General features: G+C 49.7%; 1 protein-coding gene across 18 annotated transcripts in view; it reads left to right on the forward strand.

The window, feature by feature from the left end:
- The window catches only part of PPFIBP1 (PPFIB scaffold protein 1), a 978,725-nt gene that overhangs the window by 788,665 nt on the left and 166,076 nt on the right, over positions 1–23,984 (forward strand). For all 18 annotated transcript variants that reach the window (XM_078674144.1, XM_078674143.1, XM_078674142.1 and 15 more), the window contains one exon: positions 15,947–16,058. In XM_078674144.1, coding sequence (XP_078530270.1) covers positions 15,947–16,058 — 112 coding nt within the window. The remainder of the gene's footprint in view (positions 1–15,946; positions 16,059–23,984) is intronic.

A 23,984-nucleotide genomic window follows, 5' to 3' on the forward strand; every position in this document is an offset into this window, starting at 1 on the left:
TTCAAGACTTTATCAATTTACACGGACAACTATAGTTGCTTTCTCAAAAAATCTTTAATAAGAATGTCGGTGCATAAATATGGGCCTACAACCCCGTGGACCGGCCACGGAGCAGGCTGGAGCTGTAGGTGTGGGGATACTTTATTAGTAAAACTTTAGTGGAGTCGGTGGTCGTTTATTTCATAAAAAGTGCGCCAAGTGCAATAAAAATCATATTGAATCTTTAGTGTGAGGGAACATCATAAGCATCGAAATTTCAAACTTTCAATAATCATGATGCGCCAAATTCAACAACAATTCATTGTCCGAATGTTCAATTAATACCCATCCGATGTCAATTTACTGTCTGAACACATAATCAGTACCCATCCAATATCAATCCACTGTCCGAACATATAACCCGTACCCATCTCATATCAATTCATTTACCGAACTGACAGTACACATCCTATATCAATCCATTGTCCGAACTCATAACCAGTGCACATTCTATATCAATCTATATGTTTAAAAAGCTTAATACATATCCTATGACATCAAGGCTGAGCAATCGGGGTACAATAAGGAGTGTGAGAGTTTCATTTGCATCGGCGCCATTTTGGGTGCAGTCAGGCAGAACCAGGCATAGTCTAAATGTCTATTAACTCGTGGTTGGCTCAGAGCCTCTCTTGGTAGTCCAAAAGTTCCGTAAAAGGGCAAAAGAAAGGATCGGTGGTTTGAACCATCAGTCAAAAGGGGAGGGAGGCAACCATCTTTTTCTACCGGGTCATACTGTGCTTTCGCCGGAACTGATCCGAACTGTAGTCTGCAGGATTCTAGTCATTCAACCTGAGGCTGGCGACAGCATGGGAGCGCCGACGTCCTGCGGCTACATTACCGTCGTTCCGAGGGCACTCATGGCAGTCACTCCCCATCGGGGGTATTTGCGGGAGTCGGGGACTCCCGCGGCTCCTCTAGAATCTTCAAGGTTGTGGAGAACTATGGTGGTGGAGTCAACTGGTGACCGGGCCATTCCTTCGTGCTGGGCCCGCTCTTGCCAGGTCGATCGCCATTTTGAAAGTTCGGCAACTACTGGCGATCGCGGGGTCAAAGGAGCGGACGGGCTCCCACCTGCCGGGCGAGACGTTGCAGCATCGCCACAGTGGAAGAACCCTTTCCGGGCGCCTGGAGCGCTGAGGGTGCAGCTGGGAAGCCTCCACCTGGGGAGGCGGGAGAGGCCTGTTCGCATCGTCTCTCCCTCCCAGTGCACCCCACGGCGTCTCGCTTGACATTTGTTATGACCGGACCAGGCGATGAGGACGAGGGGGGGTCGGAGGCATGTGCAAGACATCCCCCCAGTGTTGTCGCAGCCAAAAAGAAAAAAGTGGTGCCTGGCGTGTTGCTGCTGCCATTACGGAGGAGAAAAGAAAGAAGTGGCGCCTGGCGTGTTGTCGCTGCCATTACGAAGGAGAAAAGGAAAACATGTCCTGTCCGTCTTTGGGCCGGGCTTCCGGTGGATGTCGGCCGGACGCCCCTTGCTCTGGCCCCATGAACGGGTTCCTTGGCTCATCGGCTGCAGCCGGATCCCGTTGGCCCCAGCCCCCGGCCGTTGGTGGCCGGACCGGAAGAGCATGTGGCGGGACTATCTGCAACTCTCAAGGGCCACCGCGGCCGGACTGGGAGAGAGAGGGGAGGGTCGAGGACATAGACATTCCCCCCCCCCCCTGCAACTCTCCGGTGTTGTCAAGGTAATCCCCTGGCCGGGTCCCGCTGGCCTCGGCCTCTCCTCCGGCTACACCCTACGTTAGGATCTCCTGGCCAACTGTTGGCGGCAGGACCCGCCTTATATGGGTTGCTTCCGGCTGGGCGTAGCCGTAAACTTGTTGCACTTTTGGAAGTTTCCAGAATGGGGGCGGATGTTCTGCTGACTTGCATTTTCTACAGTTTACCGTTCTTATTTCTAACGTTTCTTGTTTCTAGGGCATTAATAGGTTTTATTATTACGTATTGTTATTGTTTCTTTGTTCGTTATTTAAATAAAAATTCATGTTCATCAGTGGCCTACTGATTTCGTTTTCCTATTCCTCTCTTTCCAGGTCGTTTCATGCTAAAGTTTCTGTTAACAGGATACAGTGATCACTTCGCTATTATTGTATATGTCCTTTTTACTAGGGGTGCTTTCTGGTCGGGCCAGATGACCTTCCTCTAGTAAGTGGTCCGGGTGAAACTGGCGTATCAACCAGTGGGGAGTAGATAGGCATGACAGATTACAACGGGGGACAAAGGTCCGCATTACCTACCCTTCACTACTTGCAAAGACTTCTGTGCTTGTTTGCAAAATAGAGAATACCTCCAAAAAGAACCAATTCCCAAACAGTCAATGTTCGGGCAAACAATCAATCAATGAGGAACGAAATAGGTACGACGTGTTAAAGGTTTGCGTTACCTACCCTTCACTTTCTGCAAAGGGAGAGAGAATATTCCTATTCTTCCCCGTTTGCAGGCAGAGAAGATTCCTAAGAGAACCAACTTCGAACAATTCAATGCTCGATTCAATCAATCAATGGCGAGAAAAAAAAATAGGCACGACGTGTTAAAGTTGTGCGTTGCCTACCTTTCACTATCTGCAAAGACTAAACAGAGTATGGTGATTTCTGTGTTTGTTTGCAAATAGAGAATCTCCCAGAAGCAATCAATAGGCAATACTAGTATTTTCAAACAATCAATCAATCAATCAATTTCGCAATTTTGTCGTGTGTCACGACCTTACCCGGACCGGACCATGTGGGCAGTTCTTCGCCTTCCTTTTTCCAGCGCCCGATCGTTCTCTTTCTCCATGTTTTTACCGCAGCATTCCTGTGGGGTTCCAGTCAGGACAATAGGTCACTTTGAGAGAGGTCCGTTCGGAATCGGTGAAGTTCATTCAATCGGCAGCCGGACGAGGGCCCTCTCAAGGCAGGTATACTCCAATCATTTAGATGTTCACCCCATCGTCTGGACCTCTCTTACCGGACCCTATGTCGCTGATGGACCCCGCGTTGGGACGCCAATTGTAGAAAAGTCAGCCCATAACGCCCCGGATGCCCAGGCTGCTGGCGCAGGGCGACTCTTTGTTTCCATCTTGAATAATTGCCAAATAAAGAGACGGGCACTGGAAGTAGGAAAACAAGAACAGGGTTTATTACTCATGAGGAGAGCCTGTCCTTTGGGACACTCGCATAGTGTCTTCGGGAGGTGCTCTAACAAGTTTCTCTGAGGCTTCGTCTTTTATACACTGGTTTTAGACATGTGACCGTCTTTTAGTACAGCAAGGACATTGTAGAGCATGAAAACGACATCACCGGCACCCCCCCCCCCCCCCCAGTTCCGGCCCCTTCCAACACATGACAACAGTAGGGGCCCTTTCCCCTCATATGATTGGGAGGGGGTCATCACGCAGCTGAGTGTTCTGCTGATTCCATTGGAATGTGTGTGCCTGATCGAGTCTTAGGGGGTGGGGTGGCCATGATCAATAGTGGCCTCTTTCAGGAGAGGCGAGTGCATACAGAAATGGGCAATAAACTGTATCCTCAGGCTAAGGGATGACCAGTGGTTCGTGCAATCATTCAGGCTCAGAGGAAGAGGTCATCAAAAGGAGGGGTATTCATGGAGGGACAGGAGGTGTTGGTCAGGCGCGGGGTGCGATTCTTAGGGACAGAGTCATGCGGGAGGGGTGGGCTCATGACTCGCGCATGTGGGAGAGGGGCAGCCAGGGTGCATGGGGGAAGCTTGCAGGGTCAGGGAAGTGCGCTGATGAGCGATCGGGAACAGGGAAACCATGGTACCTAAAATGGCTGTCGTGTACGTGTGTGCATGGGTCTATGCTAGTGGGACAACGCAGTCAGAGTTTTAGCGATATCCATTCTGTTTACACCAAGGGGCACTGTGAACATAAATGAACGCCGCTTATGTACATACGTATTGCTATTTTTAACAGTCAGCCCCTAGTAAATGGTACCCTAGGTAGCCAGGGCATGGTGACCAGAGAAGACCCCTGAGGGCCGCAGCACTTATTGTGCCACCCTCAGGGGCCCTGTACCCTGGCTCCCACACACTGCCTTTGCAGGCTGAGTGCCTAAGTACAAAACTAAAGCAAGAGTCGACATGGCACACATCCCTGTGTGCCATGCCCACAGAACCCACTGCCATAGCATACTTCAGTCACCCCTCTAGCTGGGTGCCCTATGCCAGAGGTGAGGGCCCAGGTGCATGAGCCCTGTGCCCCTACAGTACCCAGGGCCATTTCTGGGCACCGTAAGTGCAGTGTTGCCATTTAAGAGTATATGGTGCTGGGAGGTTGTCATTCACGAACTCCACAGCACCATAATGGCTTCACTGAAGACTGACAAGTTTGGTACCAAACTTCTCAGCACATTAAACCCGCACTGATGCCAGTGTGGGATTTAATGTAAAATGCACAAGAGGGCATCTTAGAGATGCCCTCCAAAAACCCGAACCTACAATCCACGTCTGGGCTGAGTGGCTGCAGAGGCTGCCACACAGCAGACATGTTGCTGGACCCCTGGGTGGAGAGCCCCTCGCTCTCCTGGGTCTGCAACAAAGCACATCCTGGGCGAGGTGCTAGGTCTCCTCCCCCAGGATGGACAGGGGGAAGCTTCAAAGGCATACCGCCTCTGAGCGCTTCTCCAGACCATTTGCTGTACCCAGCAACCAGCCCTTCACCAGTCCTACCCCCACTCTGGCAGGAAAATCTAGGTCAGGAAGGGGGTTGTGCCAACCTGTGCCAACTCCACCCCTCAGGTGGAGGAGGCGAGGTGAAGCACGACCCCGGGTTCCGGCCATCTTTTAGATGGGGAGTCCTGCCCAATCCCAGCTAGGCTCCTGCCCCCCTCCCACACGAGAGTAGCAGGCTGGGGGTGTACTCACCCCAGGACAGGGACCCATTGGTCCCTGCCCTTGCCCTACCCGTAACACCCCTAAATTTAGTATTTAGGGGCTCCCTGTACCTTCCTTCCTCAGATCCCGATATCAAAAAGAAGAAAGAAGATAAAAAAGAAAGAAGATCAAGAAGAAGAAGACCCGCCGTGCAGCTGCTAACAACAGGACAACAACAACTGACTTGGCCCTAGCCCTACCGGCCTGTTGATCCTGGAACCTGCTCCTGCCTAAACCCGGCGACCTCCGCGGACAGCAACCTTGGGACACCCAGAGGACCTGCCTGCCTTGACCCTCTCGATGATTGGGACTCCCATCAGCAGAGGCTCTGCTGCAACAACCCACCTGGTGCCCACCAGGAAGCTCCGGACCAGCCCACTCTGCACCAGCTGAGCCTGGGCCGGGCCAACCCGAACCAAGACCACGAGGACGTCCCCCCGGCGACTGGGACCCGAAGTCCAGTGCCCAAAGACCCTCCTCGACGAACCAGCCGACACCTGCAGACTCAGAACCAGGGGCCACCCCAACCGCGACCAGCCAAGGGTAAGCTTTTCTGACCCCCAAAGACACCCCGGCGCCCCGCGGCCCCTTGTGTCACCCTTTGGGGTACCTACCTGTGCTCCAACATCCCAACTTACCTCTCGAAGTGCTGGTCGCCCCTGGAAAGTCACCGTCCCCGAGCCTGCAGCCTTTGTTCCTTTTTCAAGATTCTCATTGGATAACATTGAGCGCCCGACGGCTCAAAAGCACCCTGCACCCAGCCGCCCGAGTGCCGCTGGCTGTGACCTCTTTGCCCTATCCCACTTCCCCTCTTGCCCTTAGCAAGTGACCAGGAGCCCAGCTCCCAGAGCCTCGTGGCCTGCTCGCCAGCAGCCACCAACCGAAGGCCCCCTTTCCCTCATTGGATAACATTGGGCCTACCTACCTCTGCACCCGGCCGCCCCTGCGCCGCTGGGACTGAACTAACTGTACTCACCTGACCCTGGGGGACCCCTGAGTCTATGCCCAGAAGCCTAACTTCACCAACCAAGTACTCACCTGGAAAACGGTAATTCACCTACCTGCCATTGGATAACATTGACCCATTTTTGACTCGAAAATGTTCTACGTTTTGAAAACGGAAAATATTCCTATAAAATCAGCTAAAGTCCGAATTCGAAAATACTCACCTGTGATCAGGAGAAAAGCCAGTACTGTACCTTTCAGCCCAGTACTGAACCACTAAAGTAATCCCTAGTGGGTTTACTAGTAACATGTATTTTCTCCATAGGAACCCATTGTCTGCTTTTCTATAAAATTTCTTCTGTCTACTTTTGAAAACTGCAAATATTCTTTAAAAATCGTACGAAATACTGAAACGCAATTACCTACCTGTTTTGAGTTGAGCCCCCAGTGCTGGCCCTAGGAGACTAGTGCTGGGTTACAAAAGTAACGCGATCGTACTTTACCTGTAACCTGAATTTCCTCCCATTGAATAACATTGTGAGAATCACCTCGAAAAGTTTCTAAGTGTGAACTTTTAAAACTGCTTTATATTCAGGAAAAATCATCACTGTAACTAAAACGTTTTTGCTAATCTGGTTTCAGCTTAGACCCCAGGACTGAATCCAAGATCTAGTCCTGGAACTACCAAAGTAATCCATAAAGTAATCAACTGTACTTTCCTAAGAAAACCCATTGAGCTCAATGCTAGAGTGTGTTTCAGAACTGTATTGCTTATTAGCTAACCTGTAATTAATGTATGTACAAACTTATTGCTCCTCTGCAAAGTATTTACATGAGAGTACTCGTAACTTGAAAAGTATATTTTTATAACTGTTGGTTCTAAAAATAAAACAACCATATCTTTGGATATACAAACAATTGGTCTGGAGTTCAGTCCTTGAGTGTGTGAAACCTTTTGCTGACTGAGTGTGTACATCAAATGCTTTACACTGTCCTCTGGTACTGCCTTACTGCTCGACCAAGCTACCACTTTGGAGAGTAAGGTCTGTTCTGACTTTAACCTCTGTTATACCTCTGGGGTTGGTGGACTCTATACACACTGTACTTCCTTCTAGTCCAGTATATATAGAGCCACTTTCTCACTTTGGTGGATCAGCGGTGGGATACAAACTTGCATTTGTTGGACTACTTGGTTACCATCTGATCACACGACAGAACTCAAATTACCTTTAGAATTCTGAAATTGGTCTTTTCCAAAAATACTAAACCTCTGGTAGGGCCTTGCTTAAGTCCCATTAGAAGTTCTGAAAAATAAAAGTCACTACAAGCTAGGGTAGAGGGTTAGAACTATCAGGTTATAATGACTCAAAGGGCCCCAGCTGTTAGTGAAGATAACACAGACCTGGTGGAGGAGCTCGACCTCACACCTTACTTGCACTTGGACTTCAAGGAGTTGAGTATGCAAAAGACCACCCCTCTGAGCAGGGTGACACCCACATAGAGGAAGAAGTGAGGGAAGAGGGGGAGGATAATGGTCCTCCCCCCCCCCCCCCCCCATCCTTGGGGAAGAAGGGGTCTCTGTATCCTTGATTCCAATACTCAACATTTGGGAGCCTAGGAACCACACAGGTGGACTGGGCCCCAGAGAACCCATTGGGGGAAACCCCAGTGCAGAGGACGACTTTCTAGCAAAGTTGGCCAAGAGATTAGACCTAGAGACCAGGCTCCTGGCTCTAGAAAAATAAAGAAAAGAGATGGGCCTAACCCCCATCTCTGGTGGCAGCAATACCAATAACAAGGACAGAGAGCAATCTTATGATCCTAAAATCCCCAAAGGGATTGTCCCTAAATTTGAGGAAGGTGATGACATCACCAAATGGTAAACAGCCATTGAGAGGGCTTGTGATATCAGACAGCTAAAGAAACCTCTCTAGGGGGCACTCCTGTGGGAACTGTTCTCTGGTAACTGCAGAGACCGGCTTCTGGCCCTCTCTGGGCCAGATGCAGGGTCCTATGGCCTCATGAAGAAGACTCTGATTAAGGGATTTGGACTCACCACTGAGGAGTACAGAATTAGGTTCAGGGGGGCTCACAAAACCCAGACCCAACCTGGATAGATTTTGTAGACTACTCGGTAAAGACACTGGATGGTTGGTTAACTGGACACAATATGCATGACTTTACTGGATTGTATAATTTGTTTATGAAGGAACACATTTTGAGTAATTGCACAAATGAAAAGTTACATCAGCATTTGGTGGACCTAGGTCTAATTTCTCCCCAAGAATTGGGAAAGAAGGCAGACCACTGGGTCAAGACTAGGGTGACCAGGACAGCCACTGGGGGTGACCAAAAGAAAGTGGTCACAACCCCCCCCCCCCCCCCCCCATTGGAAAGGTGGTGAGAATCCCCCAGATAAAAAGTCTGAGTCTTCCAAAGGGCCCCAAAAACCTGTTCAGGGCGGTGGGTCCCAATCTACTCCCTGGGTGCCTCAGCCCTATAGGGGAAGAAACTTTGATCCTAACCAGGCCTATTGTAACAACTGTAAGAAGTTGGGACATTTAACTGTAGACAAGAACTGCCCCTACAACAAAGCCCCTAAGGCACCCATTCCAGTTACTCCAGGGACAGTAAATCTACAGATGGGATCAGAGGAGTGCCCAGAGCAAATCTGGGAATACACTCAAGCTAGTCTAGTCTGCTTGGGGAATATGAAGGTTGCCAGTGTGGCTGGGTGGCCAACCAACTGTAACAAATATATGCAATACCCCTCCATCAATGAAACAAGAGTAGAAGCCCTGAGGGATACAGGTGCCATCATCACTATGGTAAGGGAAAAGCTGGTTTCCCCAGAGCAATACCTGATAGGGAAAACCTACCCAGTCACCAATGCTGACAGCATTACCACCCAACGCCCCCTAGCGATGGTAACATTAGGATGGGGGGAAGTTACTAGCCTGAAACTGGTAGTGGTCTCACCACAATTGCCAGCTGATTGTCTGCTTGGAAATGACCTGGAGACCTCAGCCTGGGCTGAAGTTGAGCAAGTAACCCATGCAGCCATGCTGGGTATCCCTAGAGTGGTGTGTGTCCAAACCAGAGCACAGAGCAAAAGGAAGGGTGAACAAGTGTGTTTGGAGCCTGAAAGTATGGCCCAACCCACCAAGAGAAAAATCAAGAAGACTGGGGAACCAGCTTCTACACAGCCAGCCTCTCAGGACCCCTCTCCTCAGGAAGAGGACTTGGAAACCCTAGAGGGAACTGAGCCTTACCAGGCTGGCCTCCTGGGCCCAGGGGGACCCACTAGGAAAGAGCTGTGCCAGGGCCAGCGAGACTGCCCCACTCTTGAAAGCCTGAGGCAGCAAGCAGCTGCAGAAGCTAAGGGAGATGTCCGTGGTACCCACAGAGCTTATTGGGAAGAGGGATTACTGTATGCTGAGGCAAGAAACCCCCATCCTGGAACTACCAGAAGAGTGGTAGTGCCACAGAAGTACAGGGAGTTCCTCCTAGCTTTGGCTCATGACATACCCCTAGCTCGACACCTGGGGCAAACCAAAACTTGGGAAAGGTTGGTTAGCCACTTTTACTGGCCCCAGATGAACCAAAAAGTGAAGGAGTTTGTGAGCTCCTGTGCCACCTGTCAGGCCAGTGGCAAGACAGGTGGCAAGCCAAAGGCCCCCCTGATACCACTGCCAGTGGTGGTTGTGCCCTTTGAAAGGGTAGGTGTGGACATTGTGGATCCACTAGAACTTCCCACAGCCTCAGGAAACAAATTCATTCTAATAGTAGTGGATCATGCTACTAGGTACCCTGAGGCAATTCCCCTTAGGGTGACTACAGCTCCTGCAGTAGCCAAGGCCCTCCTAGGTGTCTTCACCAGGGTAGGGTTTCCTAAGGAGGTGGTTTCAGACAGAGGTACCAACTTCATGTCTGCTTACCTGAAACACATGTGGAAGGAGTGTGGGGTGCAGTACAAGTTCACTACCCCATACCACCCACAAACCAATGGTCTTGTAGAAAGGTTCAACAAGACATTGAAAGGTATGATCATGGGGCTCCCTGAAAAACACAAAAGGAGATGGGATGTCCTCTTGCCATGCCTGATTTTCGCTTATAGGAGTGTGCCACAGAAGGGAGTGGGGTTTTCACCCTTTGAACTTCTGTTTGGTCATCCTGTAAGGGGACGACTTTGTCTTGTAAAGGAGTGTTGGGAGAAGCCTCTCCAAGAACCCAAACAGGACATTGTGGACTATGTGCTTGGCCTAAGGTCCAGAATGGCTGAGTACATGGATAAGGCATCAAAAAATCTTGAGGCCAGCCAGGAGCTGCAGAAGCACTGGTATGACCAAAAAGCTGCCATGGTTGAATTTCAACCTTGGCAACAGGTATGGGTTTTGCAGCCAGTGGCACCAAGGGCTCTCCAAGACAGATGGAGTGGCCCTTACCCTATCAGGAGAAAAAGAGTGAGGTCACTTACTTAGTGGACTTGGGCACCAGCAGGACACCCAAAAGGGTTATCCATGTGAACCGCCTCAAGCTCTACCATGACAGGGCTGACCTCACCATGCTGATGGTGACTGATGAGGAACAGGAAGCAGAGACTGAACCTCTCCTTGATCTCCCCTCTACCAGCCCAAAAGATGGGTCAGTGGATGGAGTAGTCTTTTCAGACACCCTCACTCCCCAACAGCAGGCTGACTGCAAGCAGGTCTTGAAGCAGTTTGCTAGCATCTTTTCCTTGACCCCTGGTCTGACCAGCTGGTGTACCCATGACGTGGACACTGGTGACAGTAACCCTGTCAAAAACATGATCTATCGACAATCAGACCAAGTCAATGAAAGCTGAAGTCAGCAAGATGCTGGAGCTAGGGGTGATTGAACCCTCTGAGAGCCCCTGGGCCAGCCCAGTGGCTCTAGTCCCCAAACCTCATCAACAGGGTGGAAAGAGAGAGATAAGGTTCTTTGTGGACTATAGAGGGCTCAACTCTGTCACCAAGACAGATGCTCACCCCATTCCAAGAGCAGATGAGTTGATAGACAAACTAGGGGCAGCCCAAATTCTAAGCACCTTTGACTTGACTGCAGGGTACTGGCAAATTGGCATGGCCCCAGGAGCCAAAGAGAAAACAGCATACCCCACACCTGATGGGCACTATCAGTTTACTGTGATGCCTTTTGGGTTAAAGAATGCCCCTGCTACCTTCCAGAGGTTGGTGAACCAAGTCCTGACTGGGTTGGAATCCTTCAGTGCAGCCTATCTTGATGATATTGCTGTCTTTAGCTCCACCTGGCAGGATCACCTGATCCACCTTGGGAAGGTTCTGCAAGCCCTGCAATCTGCAGGACTGACTATCAAGGCATCCAAATGCCCGATAGGGCAGGGCACTGTGGTGTACTTGGGCCATCTTGTTGGTGGAGGCCAGGTCTAACCCTTACAGGCCATGATCCAGAGCATCCTGGACTGGGCAGCTCCAACCACCCAGACTCAAGTCAGGGCATTCCTTGGCTTGACTGGATATTACAGAAGGTTTGTGAAGGGATATGGGTCTATTGTGACTCCCCTCACAGAACTCACCTCCAATAAAATGCCCAAGAAAGTGAACTGGACTGTTAGCTGCCAAAAGGCTTTTGACACCCTGAAAGAAGCAATGTGCTCAGCACCCATTCTAAAAGCACCAGACTACTCCAAGTAGTTCATAGTGCAGACTGATGCCTCAGAGCTGGGGAAAGGAGCAGTCCTCTCCCAGATCAATGAGGAAGGCCAAGACCAACCTGTTGTTTTTATAAGCAGGAGGCTACTCCCCAGAGAGCAGCGTTGGAGTGCCATTGAGAGGGAGGCCTTTGATGTGGTTTGGTCCCTGAAGAAGTTGAGGCTCTACCTGTTTGGGACTCACTTCTTGGTTCAAACTGACCACAGACCTCTCAGATGGCTAATGGAGATGAAAGGGGAAAATCCAAAACTACTGAGATGGTCCATCTCCCTACAGGGTATGGACTTTGAAGTGGAACACCGTCCAGGGACTGCCCATGCCAATGCAGATGGACGTTCCAGGTTCTTCCACTTGGACATCTTTCGTTTAGGGGGGGGGGGGGGGGGGTTGTTGTGTGAGAAAGTGCCATCTTTCTTGACTTGGTATGCCCCCACTTTTTTATGAACTGCTGATGTACTTGAACTCAGTGTGCCCTGGGTCCCTGCCAATCATGTACCCAGGGCATGTGTTCCTTCCCTACAAAGAAAAGCTATGCTGAAACAAAATACCCAATTGGTATCTCTGGCCCCTGTCAGCCCCTAGTAAATGGTACCCTAGGTACCCTGGGCATGGTGACCAGAGAAGACCCCTGAGGGCCGCAGCACTTATTGTGCCCTGTACCCTGGCTCCCACACACTGCCTTTGCAGGCTGAGTGCCTAAGTACAAAACTAAAGCAAGAGTCGACATGGCACACATCCCTGTGTGCCATGCCCACAGAACCCACTGCCCTGGCATACTTCAGTCAACCCTCTAGCTGGGTGACCTTTGCCTCCAGGATGGACAGGGGGAAGCTTCAAAGGCATACCACCTCTGAGAGCTTCTCCAGAACATTTGCTGTACCCAGCAACCAACACCCCACCAGTCCTACCCCCACTCTGGCAGGAAGACTGGCGGGAAAAACTACATCAGGAAGGGGGGGTGCCAACCTGTGCCAACTCCACCCCTCAGGTGGAGGAGGCGAGGTGAAGCACGACCCCGGGCTCCGGCCATCTTGTAGATGGGGAGTCCTGCCCAATCCCAGCTAGGCTCCTGCCCCCCTCCCACAGTAGAAGAGCAGGCTAGGGGGTGTACTCACCCCAGGACAGGGACCCATTGGTCCCTGCCCTTGCCCTACCTGTAACGCCCCTAAATTTTGTTTTTAAGGGCTCCCTGAACCTTTCATATCCAGATATCAAAAAGAAGGAAGAAGATCAAGAAGAAGAAGACCCGCTGTGCAGCTGCTAACAACAGGACAACAACAACTGACTTGGCCCCAGCCCTACCGGCCTGTTGATCCTGGAACCTGCTCCTGCCTAAACCCGGCGACCTCCGCGGACAGCAACCTTGGACACCCTGAGGACTTGCCTGCCTTGACCCTCTCGACGATTGGGACTCCCATCAGCAGAGGCTCTGCAGAGGCTCTGCTGCAACAACCCACCTGGTGCCCACCAGGAAGATCCGGACCAGCGCACTCTGCACCAGCCGAGCCCGGGCCAGGCCAACCCCAACCAAGACCACGAGGACGTCCCCCCGGCGACTGGCACCCGAAGTCCAGTGCCCAAAGACCCTCCTCGACGAACCAGCCAACGCCTAGGGTCAGGTAGGTACAGTGGTTACACCCCCAGCGGCACAGGGGCAACCGGGTGCAGAGGTAGTTAGGCCTAATGTTATCCAATGAGAGGCAGGGGGCCTTCGGTTGGTGCTCAGGGCAAATGGGGAAGTAGGTTAGGACACAGGGTGCACGGCGTCGGGCGCTCAATGTTATTCAACGCCAAAGTTAAAAAGGGAACAAAGGCTGCAGACTCGGGGACGGTGATTCTTCAGGTGCGACCACCACTTCGAGAGGTAAATTGGGATCTCGGAGAAGATGTAGGTACCCCAAAGGAAGGCACAGGGGGCTGCAGGGGTGTCTTTGGGCGTTGGGAAATCTTACCCTCGGCTGGTCGCGGTTGGAGGGGTCCCTGATTCTGAGGCTGCAGGCGTCATCTGGTTCATCGAGGAGGCTCTTTGGGCTCTGGACCTCGGGTCCCAGTCGCCAGGGGACGTCCTCGTGGTCTTGGATCACTCGGGCACAGGCCGGGCTCGGCAGGTGCAGAGTTGGTTGGTCTGGTGCTTCTTGGCTGGCACCAAGGGTATGGTTGTTGAAGCAGAGCCTAGGCTTATGGGAGTCCCAGTCTTCAAGAGGGTCAAGGGAAGCAGGTCCTCCGGGGGTTCCAACATTGCTGTCCACAGGAGTCGCCGGGATTAAGCAGGAGCAGGTTCCAGGATCGACAGACTGGTAGGGCTGGGGCCAAGTCAGTGGGTGTCGTCCAGTTGTTAGCAGCTGCACGGCGGGTCTTCTTCTGCTTGATCTTCTTTCTTCTTTTCTTATCGGGATCTGAGGAAGGAAGGTTCAGGTAGCTCCTAAATACTGAATTTAGGGGCGTTACAGGTAGGGCAAGGGCAGGGACCAATAGGTCCCTGTCCTGGGGTGGGTACACCCCCTAGTCTGCTCCTCTCCTGTGGGAGGGGGTCGGGAGCCTAGCTGTGATTGGGCAGGGCTCCCCATCTTCAAGATGGCCGGAGCCCGGGGTCGTGCTTCACCTCGTCTCTCCCACCTGAGGGGTTAGGTTGGCACAGGCTGGCACACCCCCCTTCCTGACGTAGGGTTTCCCGCTAGTCTTCCCGCCAGAGTGGGGGTCAGAACCGGTGGGGGCCAGTTGCTGGGTACAACAAATGGTCTGGAGAAGCTCACAGAGGCAGCAGGCCTTTGAAATGTCCCCCTGCCCATCCTGGGGGAGGAGACCTAGCACCTCGCCCAGGATGTGCATTGTTGCAGGCCTAGGAGAGCGGGGGGCTCTCTACCCAGGGGTCCAGCAACATGTCTGCTGTGGGGCAGTCTAGGCAGCCTCTCAGTCCAGACGTGGATTGTAGGTTAGGTTTGAGGCGGCATCTCTAAGATGCCCTCTGGTGCATTTTATAATAAATCTCACACTGGCATCAGTGCAGGTTTAATGTGCTGAGAAGTTTGATACCAAACTTCTCAGTCTTCAGTGGGGCCATCATGGTGCTGTGGAATTCGTAATGTCGACCTCCAAGCACCATATACTCTTAATGGCAGCACTGCACTTACAGTGCCCAGGAATGGCCCTGGGTACTGTAGGGGCACAGGGCTCATGCACCTGTGCCCACACCACTGGCATAGGGCACCCAGCTAGAGGGGTGACTGAGGTATGCCAGGGCAGTGGGTCTTGTGGGCATGGCACACAGGGATGTGTGCCATGTCGACTCTTTGTCTAAGTACAGAATTAAACACTCAGCCTGCAAAGGCAGGGTGTTGGTGTCAGGGTGCAGTGCCCCTAAGGGTGGCACAGTAAGTGCTGCAGCCCTCAGGGGTCTTCTCTGGTCACCATGCCCTGGGTACCTAGGGTACCATTTACTAGGGACTGACAGGTGCCCAGAGATGCCAATTGGGTTTTAGGTTCAACACAGTTTTAGGGAAGGGACACAGGCCCTGGGTACCTGGTTGGCAGGAGCCCAGGGCACACTCAGTCAAAGCACATCAGCAGTTCAGCAAAAAGTGAGGGCATACCAATGCCCTAGTACGCTAAACATCTACCAGGTCAACCTTAGAATGTTTTTCGTACTATAAGAGGAAAAAGCTGGTTATTCAATACTCCACATAAGATGTTTCTACTAATCAAAAAAAATCTAGTTCCAAGCTCAAAATGAAATGGCTTTATCAGTGATTGTTTAAGCTTTATTTGGTTACCGTTTAGCTGGGAGACACAAGGCAGCATTAGCTTTCGTCTGTTTTTGGGTGGCCCGGTTTATGAAGATTAACCTATAATTCAGTACTGTTTCACATCACGAGGGCTTGAATGTGCCGATAAAGGGTAATAAATTCAAATTTGTTCCAAACAAGGGGCTCAAAATATATTTTGCCCAGTTCCGAACAAAGCCTCGAGAGGTCACTGAGGTCAGCCACCTTCCTGCTAGTCAATACCAGGCCTTCTAGTTCCCGGTTATAGCTTCACTGTTCCTGGCTTTAATCTGTAGCCTGCACACTTGTATGATCTATTGTACTATGCATACCCATAGTGTTTGGATAGAAATAGGTTTGAGCAGTCTTCTATAGAATTTTGTTACTTAAAAAAATAACATCATATAAATGTATGTTTTTTCACCATTTTTTACTTTCATGGAAGCCTCATCCGAGCTAGTCTACTAGAAATAGCTGTCTTAAAGAGGAATCCAGAGATGTCATGCAATAAAATGAAGGTAGTAATCGGCTTTGTGTCCAGCTCACTCACCCTTGGCAAGATGTTTAACTCCAAATCCTACACAATAATGACAAATAATGTTCTTGTTCCTCCAGGAGCTTGGAATAAAGCATCTGCTGCATCGGAAGAAACTTCAGCTAGCCCTTCAATCTTTGGGGTCTGAGGAGGAGAGCAACTACGGAAAGCTGGATTACAACTGGGTCACTAGTAAGCACTTTACTATGTTAACTCAAGTTTCTTAAAACAGTTTTCTTTTATTTTACTACCTAGCAAACTTGAACTCCAGTCTTGCAATCATTTATGAATTCCTGTTCACGTTTATTAATGGTATTCCAATAGATGTAATTCAAAACATTCAATACATAATTGTTTAAGGATGAAGAATTTAGGAAGGAATTAAAAAGGGAATGTCTTTTATATTATTTTCAGGAAAAATTGCAGCATAAAACTGAAGATTTTTCCTGCAAGCAGAACTCTTACATATGACCACGTTCTCCACCTTTCCTGCCCCCTTTCTCTGCTTATGGTAAACTTCAGTCCTTGCTTGGTCTCAAGTATACTGAAAGTCTTCCTCTGACCTCCGCTCTCCAAAGGCTGCACATTCGCTATGACCCTCTGTCTCCAGGATGCTGCAGCAAAAATACCTTTGTTAAAGGTTTTTTTAATGGTGTGCTAACCAAATCTGGATCCATTTGTCCAGCGGAAGCTTTTAACGTGTTCATTCTGCATATTCTACTGCCACCTTATGACTAGATAGTAATCTTTTTAAATGTTTAGGAACATTTCATGGGACTCAGCTGAGGGTGTGCTGGTATTTCAACCGTCATCGCCTTACCACAGAGCCCCAGAAAAGTTTGCTGAAGCCAGTAAAGTTTGAGTGAAATGTCTGTCGCTCATCTCTATACAAAACAAAACCCAAATGTTACAGGGATGTTCTAGTTAGCTTCAGATTTTAAACACACAAAATTCTAGAAATTCAGCAGCTATAGTTATCTCAAGTAACTAGTACTCGTTCCCTAAGGTAACTATAACTCGTACCCCAGTTTCTCATCAATAATTGTACTGCAAATGTTGCAGTAATATTATTATGAATGAGGTCATAGAAGTTGTCATGTCCGCAGGGTAATTAGCAGTGCATGGCGAGGATGCGAGTTATAATTACTTAGGATAACTATAACTACTGAATTTCTTTGGTTTTGTGTGTACAATATAATGTCCCTGTAACCTTTGTTTTTTGTTTTTTTTTGTGAATTTCTATTTCCCAACTATAACACCCTTGTAATCTTTGTGTATTTTCAGTGAATGTTTACAGTTAATGGCATTTACGAACTATAACGTCCCTGTAACATTCGATTTTTTTCCCCTAGTTAAAAAAAAATCATGACTTATGTACGTATGTATGTGAAATCAAAGTAATATTTGATTACCATACGTTAATCCATCCATCAGCGGATTTCTGGTCCCGGCGACCCCATCTCTCGGTGCTTGACCATAGAAAGTGGCAGAGGGGCACACAGCCCCACTCCCCGGGCCAGTTTGGCCCCGGGGACCCCATCCCTCGGTGCCCCCCACTTTTTCAAGTCAAAAGTTGGGCATGCAGCTCCCTTCCCATCACCAATATCGGCCCTTGGCACCCCATTCCCTTGTACCTGGCCAATTAAAAATGGGAGACTGGAGGGGGGTGGGGGGAGGGAGTGTGGCTCCCCTTCCCAAGCAGATTTTGGCCCCAAGGACCACAGGACCCAGCCAATGGAGGGTGGGTGCCCTGGGGCCCACGCAGGACATCCACTGCATCATTGTTGAGGGCCACCTGGCGAGCCCCAATGCCCTCACGGTCTCAGTTGGCTCTCTACCTCCAGGGGGAGCGACATTGCACCCGCCCGCAGGAACAGCTAAAACTGCAGCTTCCTGGAGGCTGGAGCAATATTTTTTAATGAGTTTCCCTGCCTGCTCCAGTGCGGGTAGGGAAACAAATGAAAAGTCCACTCCCAGCGGGTGGGAGCATTTGTCATGCTCTTGTCCTCTGGGAGCAGACCTAGTGTTTGCTCTCACTTGGCAGGAGCTGTGAAATTGCGGGCAGGGAAACCGCTATGTCCTAGGGTTTGGGGACCCTGGGAGATAGCTGGAACCCTCCCATTCGTCTGCATGGCTGAGCCCCGAGGTTTGAGGTCCCTTGGGTCGAAATCGGCCCAGGAGGGGGGACGCGTGCCCCCGTCCCCTTCATATTTCACGACCTGGCCTCGGGTTAGGGGGGGAAGAGTAAGTGCAGAAATCGACTCAGGAGGGGGCCATGTTCCCTCCTCCCACAATGAAATAAGGCTCGGCCCCGGGGGATGGGGCTGAAATAGGCCCGTGGAAGGGGGGCAACGTGCGCCCCTCCTACCCAATGTATTAAATAATTAATTCACCCCGGGGACCTAACCTACCCTCCGGGTGGGGCGGGGGGGCTAGTAAAACACCAGCACAGGAAACCGCACTCATGTTTTTCTTTTTTCATGCAGACTCTCCATTAAGTCGCGGGAACATTTAAAAACAAAAAACATTTTTGGACCCTACCATCAGGTTTAGGGAGTCAGGGTATTCCTACCCTGCTCCCTGGTCTTTTATTAATGTTTTTTCTTGCGACTTGGCTGAGTCCCGAGATGCATGCCACCACTTCCTAATGATGTGGTGCCAGCCAACCAGCTCTCACCATTAGATCTTTCGGATCCGTTGAGAGTCGGCGTTCCTACACATACATAAATCTTTTTTCTTTAACCCCATCCGCGCTAAGCGTTTTACCGCTGTGCGCTAACGATTTGTAAATACCGCGTTACATGACAAGCTCAGCTCGTCATGAGCGTACGACAGGCGTACCTCATGACGAGCTGAGTTCGTCATGAGCGTGGAAGGGGTTAATAAATCCAAAACTACTGAATGGATTTACAAAAAGGGCTCATTCTGCACGTTCTATTTATGTTCAACATTCAAAAATGTAATCAACTCCAGAGAATGGGGATTTGGTAGTGCCAAGGGGGACGGACCCTACCCAGGGTACGCTATATCTCCATAGGGATTTTAGACACAACTACAGCTCAAACCACTGAATGGAATTACACCAAATTTGGCAGAAAGCTAGCTCTTTGTCCAGATAGTTCTAGAGGAATACATATTTTCAGAAAAAAATGAGGAAACCAAAACATCAAACAATTTGTGGTCATCCATAATGTTCGGGTGTGCTGAATGATGGTTCCGGGCTAACGCAGTGAGGTTTAATCGCAGACCTTTGATGTAAAGCATTAGAGCTGTGTGAGCGCAGGCCGGATATACAGACGCGGAGGCTCTATGTATTTCTCAATGGTGAGGGGTTTATTAAGGTTATTCAAGTTCTCTGTTATAGGTTGTATATATCCTTCTCTGTCCTTCAGTTCTCCCTCCTCGGTGTGGAAGGTCTTGCGTCCTCCGTCTCGCCTTCTCTTCCCTACTTCCAGCGGTAGAAAGGAGAGGCCAGTCACTGCTCTGATTGGAGTTAGACGGTCGTGCCCCCTTCACCTCACTGCATCTAGTATCTCAAGACAAAAATAAAGGAGAAAGTGGAATTTACTACAGTTAAAAAAAAGAAGAAGAAAAATAAAAGAAACCAGAAGAGAGGCAATCCTGAAATGCTTCTTCTCAGGTTTGTCTGATCCAGTTTTAGAGAGGGGTCCTGCTTCCTAATTCAGCAGATCCTCTTGTCAAGCAGGAGGGATTTATGGTGGCCCTGTTTCGGGATCTCAGGGTGGTGTAGCACAGGGTCTCAGGGAAAGTGTGAAATGGGGATGACCAGCATTTTATACACTGTGCCCATGTTTGTGCTCTTGTTCCCCTCCCATTGCCCTTGGTACCTTCCTGTTGACCTCAGTCCCTTCCGATGTGCCCTTCTCCCGTTGACACTCACCGGCTCTGACGCAACTCTTCTCGAGTTGAGCAATGTCTCTGTTATGTATCCGGGTCACTTTCTGCTGTTGGATGTCAGATCGAGTATTATTATCCGGATGGATAGATAATTGTGGGGGACCGGCTGGGCCGCCTCACAAGGGCCTACTCCGTGCAATAAATGTGCAGATTGGTCTAAATCAATGATGAGTATAGTGGCTAAATCATGCCGGACTTTTTCAGAAAATATGTATTCCTCTAGAACTATCCCCTGATGGAGGGCTCATTGCCCGAAATGCATCGGGAGGGATGTAGAAAAAGTAAAGAGGATTGTATCCAACAATACATTGGATGTACATTATTGCTGACTGTAAGCAATGCAATGAAAATTCAATCTGAAAACGATAAACATTGTCTACCTGTTGATAAACACGTTCTATTTATGTTCAATGTTATAAAGGGACGGAACCTCCCTAGGGTACGCTATTTCTACATTGGATCCCACACTCTTGGATCAGAGAGTAACACCTGTGAGCACACTACAAACCGAGTACATTGAATACTTTGGAAGAAAGAGTTGTGCGTCTTCTCCCATATATTCTTGATTTAAAATCCCTGTGGGAAATTACATGGGGAAAGCCCGCTTTGGGACCCTCCCCTTTTTCTCTGCCCCTTCTTGACGAATTGCCCTGAAACTCTCCTGACAGGAGCTGAAGTGATGAGCTTACTAGTTTTGAAAGTTTAGTGAAGATTTATCAAAGGGCTCCAAAAACGCTTTGTCTACGGAAGCTAGGTCCTAAATATATCTACTTTCCGGCGACTGCCAGTAGGTAATAGATGTATTTATGTTCAAGGCATATGTGGCTGTAGATGCACATGAAGTGCATATTCCTGCCATCTATTATTGGGCCCGGATGTGTGCAGGTTATTTTTCTTCGAAGAAGTCTTTCAAGTCACGAGGTACTCTGACTCCTTCTCTTGGTGATAATGAGCATGGTCATTGACTCCTTTGTTAGATTGTTTTCTTGCAACTGTCTGGTTTGGACGTGTGCTACTGTACTCTGGTTTGACGAGTTGTGGTGCTCTTTTCACTTCACAAGGTTCCTTCCCTCCGTCGGTATTGTATCGTGTCTCTCTTACTTTCTATCTCGAGACGAAGTCCGATTACTTTGCTGAAGCGGGCTGAGTGGACCGTAGCCCATTCTGGGCCTTGCCCGTCGGAGCCTACTCCCATCTCTTTCGCATCTCTCCAACATTCTTCAACGGTGATGGAATGGATGCCATTTCAATATAGTCCTTACTGACATGCAAATTATCCATGGACCAATCTCCATCAGGTTCACAATCTGTTCCTATTGCCAGAACACAAAGACACCTACGACGCTTGCCACTGCTTCTGCTCCAAAAAGACTTTATGCAACCCTCGTGCTAGTTGACTCGATGCTGCATAAGGGCGGAATTCACCCCCCAGACCTCTTCATTTCCAAGTGCGTCTAGGTGGAACAACACCTATAAGCATCAACTACGGATGAAGAGGCCTTATCCCCTGGAGAAAATTCTGGCTCTGACCTGGAGATCGAGGACCTTACACCGGCTCAGCAGTTCGTGAGTATGGTACCACCTCCCCCTCGATACCACACTCGCCTGAGCAGCTTTCAGCCAAAGGGTACTCAGCCACTCTGGAACACCAGAGATGGGCTTTCGAATTGCCACTGCCTTCAGGTCATGGTCGGCACCAGCAAACCACTTCGGAGGCCCCACCTAACTCTGACACAGTGCCGTAGATTCCTTTGAGACCGACCACTTCTTCACCAGCCACCGCGGCACATAGCAGAATCTCTCCACTGACCACATCTGCCTCGTCACTGACCAGAACCACTGCCCTGAAATCAAAGCCACCGTCCGAGCCAAAAATGTTGCAGTCTACTAGCAAGTCCGACACAAGTGCAGTTGAACCAATTCTCCATAAGCTGCAGGAGCACCTCTACTCAAGCAGAAACATCTTGTTATTCACCCTTGAAACACTCGCGTCTACTCACTGCTCCACACAATACCTCCCCATGCTCAAGGGCATGCTACATCACACCCTGTCCAGGCTAGGGTTGTAACACTTAGAGTGGTACAAAATATAAAGCCTAACCCTTCTGACTCTATATTTGCGGTCAGCTCCCTTTCAACTCTCTGGTAATCACTAGTGCCCATAAGCAAGCCAACTCCCAGGCCCCCATGGATGCTCCGCCACCAGAAAAGGAAAGCAAATGCATAGATGCTGCAGGGAAATGGGATGGGGGGGTGGGCTACCCAATGGGCCAAACACTGGCACACAGCCAATTCTGTTGGCCTTCTTGCAAGATATGATTATGCCAACCGGGACAAAATAGAGGCGATCCTCCAATACCTCCTTGAAGAGCATTGAGTCAGGAGATATTTGTTGAGGGCAAGCTGATATCCAATACCTCTATTTGCTGTGCCGTAGACACGGCTGACACCACTGCCAGAGGGATAAATTCTAATATCTCTCGCTGTAAGCCAGATGTTCAGCAGAACCTGGTGTACATGCCCTTTGAGGATGAGCATCTCTTTGTTCAACAAGTCGACCAAGCTTTAGAAAAGATCAAATGGGATACAGAGACAGCCAAAGCAATGGGGGCACTGGAAACACCAGCTCCCTGCAGCTCCTTTCGCCCCATCCCATACTGTGGAGGCTCAAAGACCACCTCCACTGAAACCTCCATGTCCTATCAGCACTCCTAGAGCCAGTAATTCTCTCCCAGGGGTTATTTTAGAGGGTCCTAGAGAGACAGAAATTCCAGAGGCAAGTATAGCTCCACAACTTACAACAAACCCTGACTTGCCTCTTCTCCTTCACCACCCCCGACCACACAACATCTCTCAGGGGACACTACAGACCTTTTTTACCCAAGTGGTAAATTGTCACCCCAGACCAATGCGTGTTGGACATTACCCAACATGATTAGCACTTCCACGCCTCTCAACATTCCACCTCGCGAACACATCTTCTCACTGAAATATCAAAGGCTGCTCACAGAGGAGGTTAAAGCCCTCCTTCTCAAAGGAGCTATACGACCCGTCCCCGCCATCATTCAGGTACAGGAGTCTACTCACTGTACTTCCTAATACTCAAAAAAGATGAGTTCCACAGGCCCATTCTGGCGCTCAAGCCCCTAAACGAATACATCCTATCAGAGAATTTTCACATGGTGACCCTTCAGGATGTCATTCCACTTGTCCAGCAAGACGACTGTATGGTCTCGCTCTATCTAAAGGATACCCTATTTCCACATACCCATACATCTGGCTCATCACCGGTATCTCAGATTTGTGGTCAGCGGAAGGTGTTACCAGTTCAAGGTGCTCCTCTTTCGAGTGACTACTGTGCCTCGGGTGTTCACCAAATACTTTGTGGTGGTAGCTGCACACCTGAGCAGACAGGCCATACACGTTTTCCCATATCTGGACAATTCGCTTATCAAACATGCCACACGCCAGCAGTACCGCGAACACACACCGGTCACAATAGACCACTTTCTTCGCTAAAGGTTTGCCACTAACGTCTCAAAATCCAACATCCAACCCCTCCAGATCCTGCTCTACCAAGGTGCTATTCTCTACTCGGAGGTAGGCATAACCTATCCACATCCTGCCAGGATCCAGTCCTTTCAAGCACTGCTCCCCTTGTTTCAACCAAATCAACAACTCGCAGTCAGAACACGCATTGCCACAGTACCTCTTGCTAGGATTCACATGCATCTGTTGCAAGAATGTGTAGCGCTGGGGTGGTCTCAAGCTTAGGGTCATTAGGATGATCTAGTGTTGATCGTACTCATTGCTCTCTGCAGTGGTGAAACACAAACAAACTGTTGCAGGGGTGGCCTTTCCTTGACCCAGTTTGAAAAGGATTGCTACAACGGACACTTCTCTTACGGGTTGGGGAGCACACTTACAGGATTTGACTGTGCAGGGTTAGTTGGAAACCAAGTACCAGGGAACGTGGCACCCTCCATTTTTATTTTTTATAAATATATATATTTTTTATGTGCTTGTCCTGGGGGATGGGGTCCCTTGGGACCGAAATCTGCCCGGGAAGGGGGCCGTGCTGTTCCCCTTCCTGTTTTTTTTAATTACGTTGTTTTTTTTAAGTAGCAGGCCACGGCCCAAAATGGTCCAGGGAAATGAGGACCACTTGGTCCCCTTCCTAAAAATAGAAGAACAAGAGGG

The sequence above is a fragment of the Lissotriton helveticus genome, chromosome 1_1 (assembly GCF_964261635.1).
Source record: "Lissotriton helveticus chromosome 1_1, aLisHel1.1, whole genome shotgun sequence".
NCBI classification, from domain to species: domain Eukaryota; kingdom Metazoa; phylum Chordata; class Amphibia; order Caudata; family Salamandridae; genus Lissotriton; species Lissotriton helveticus.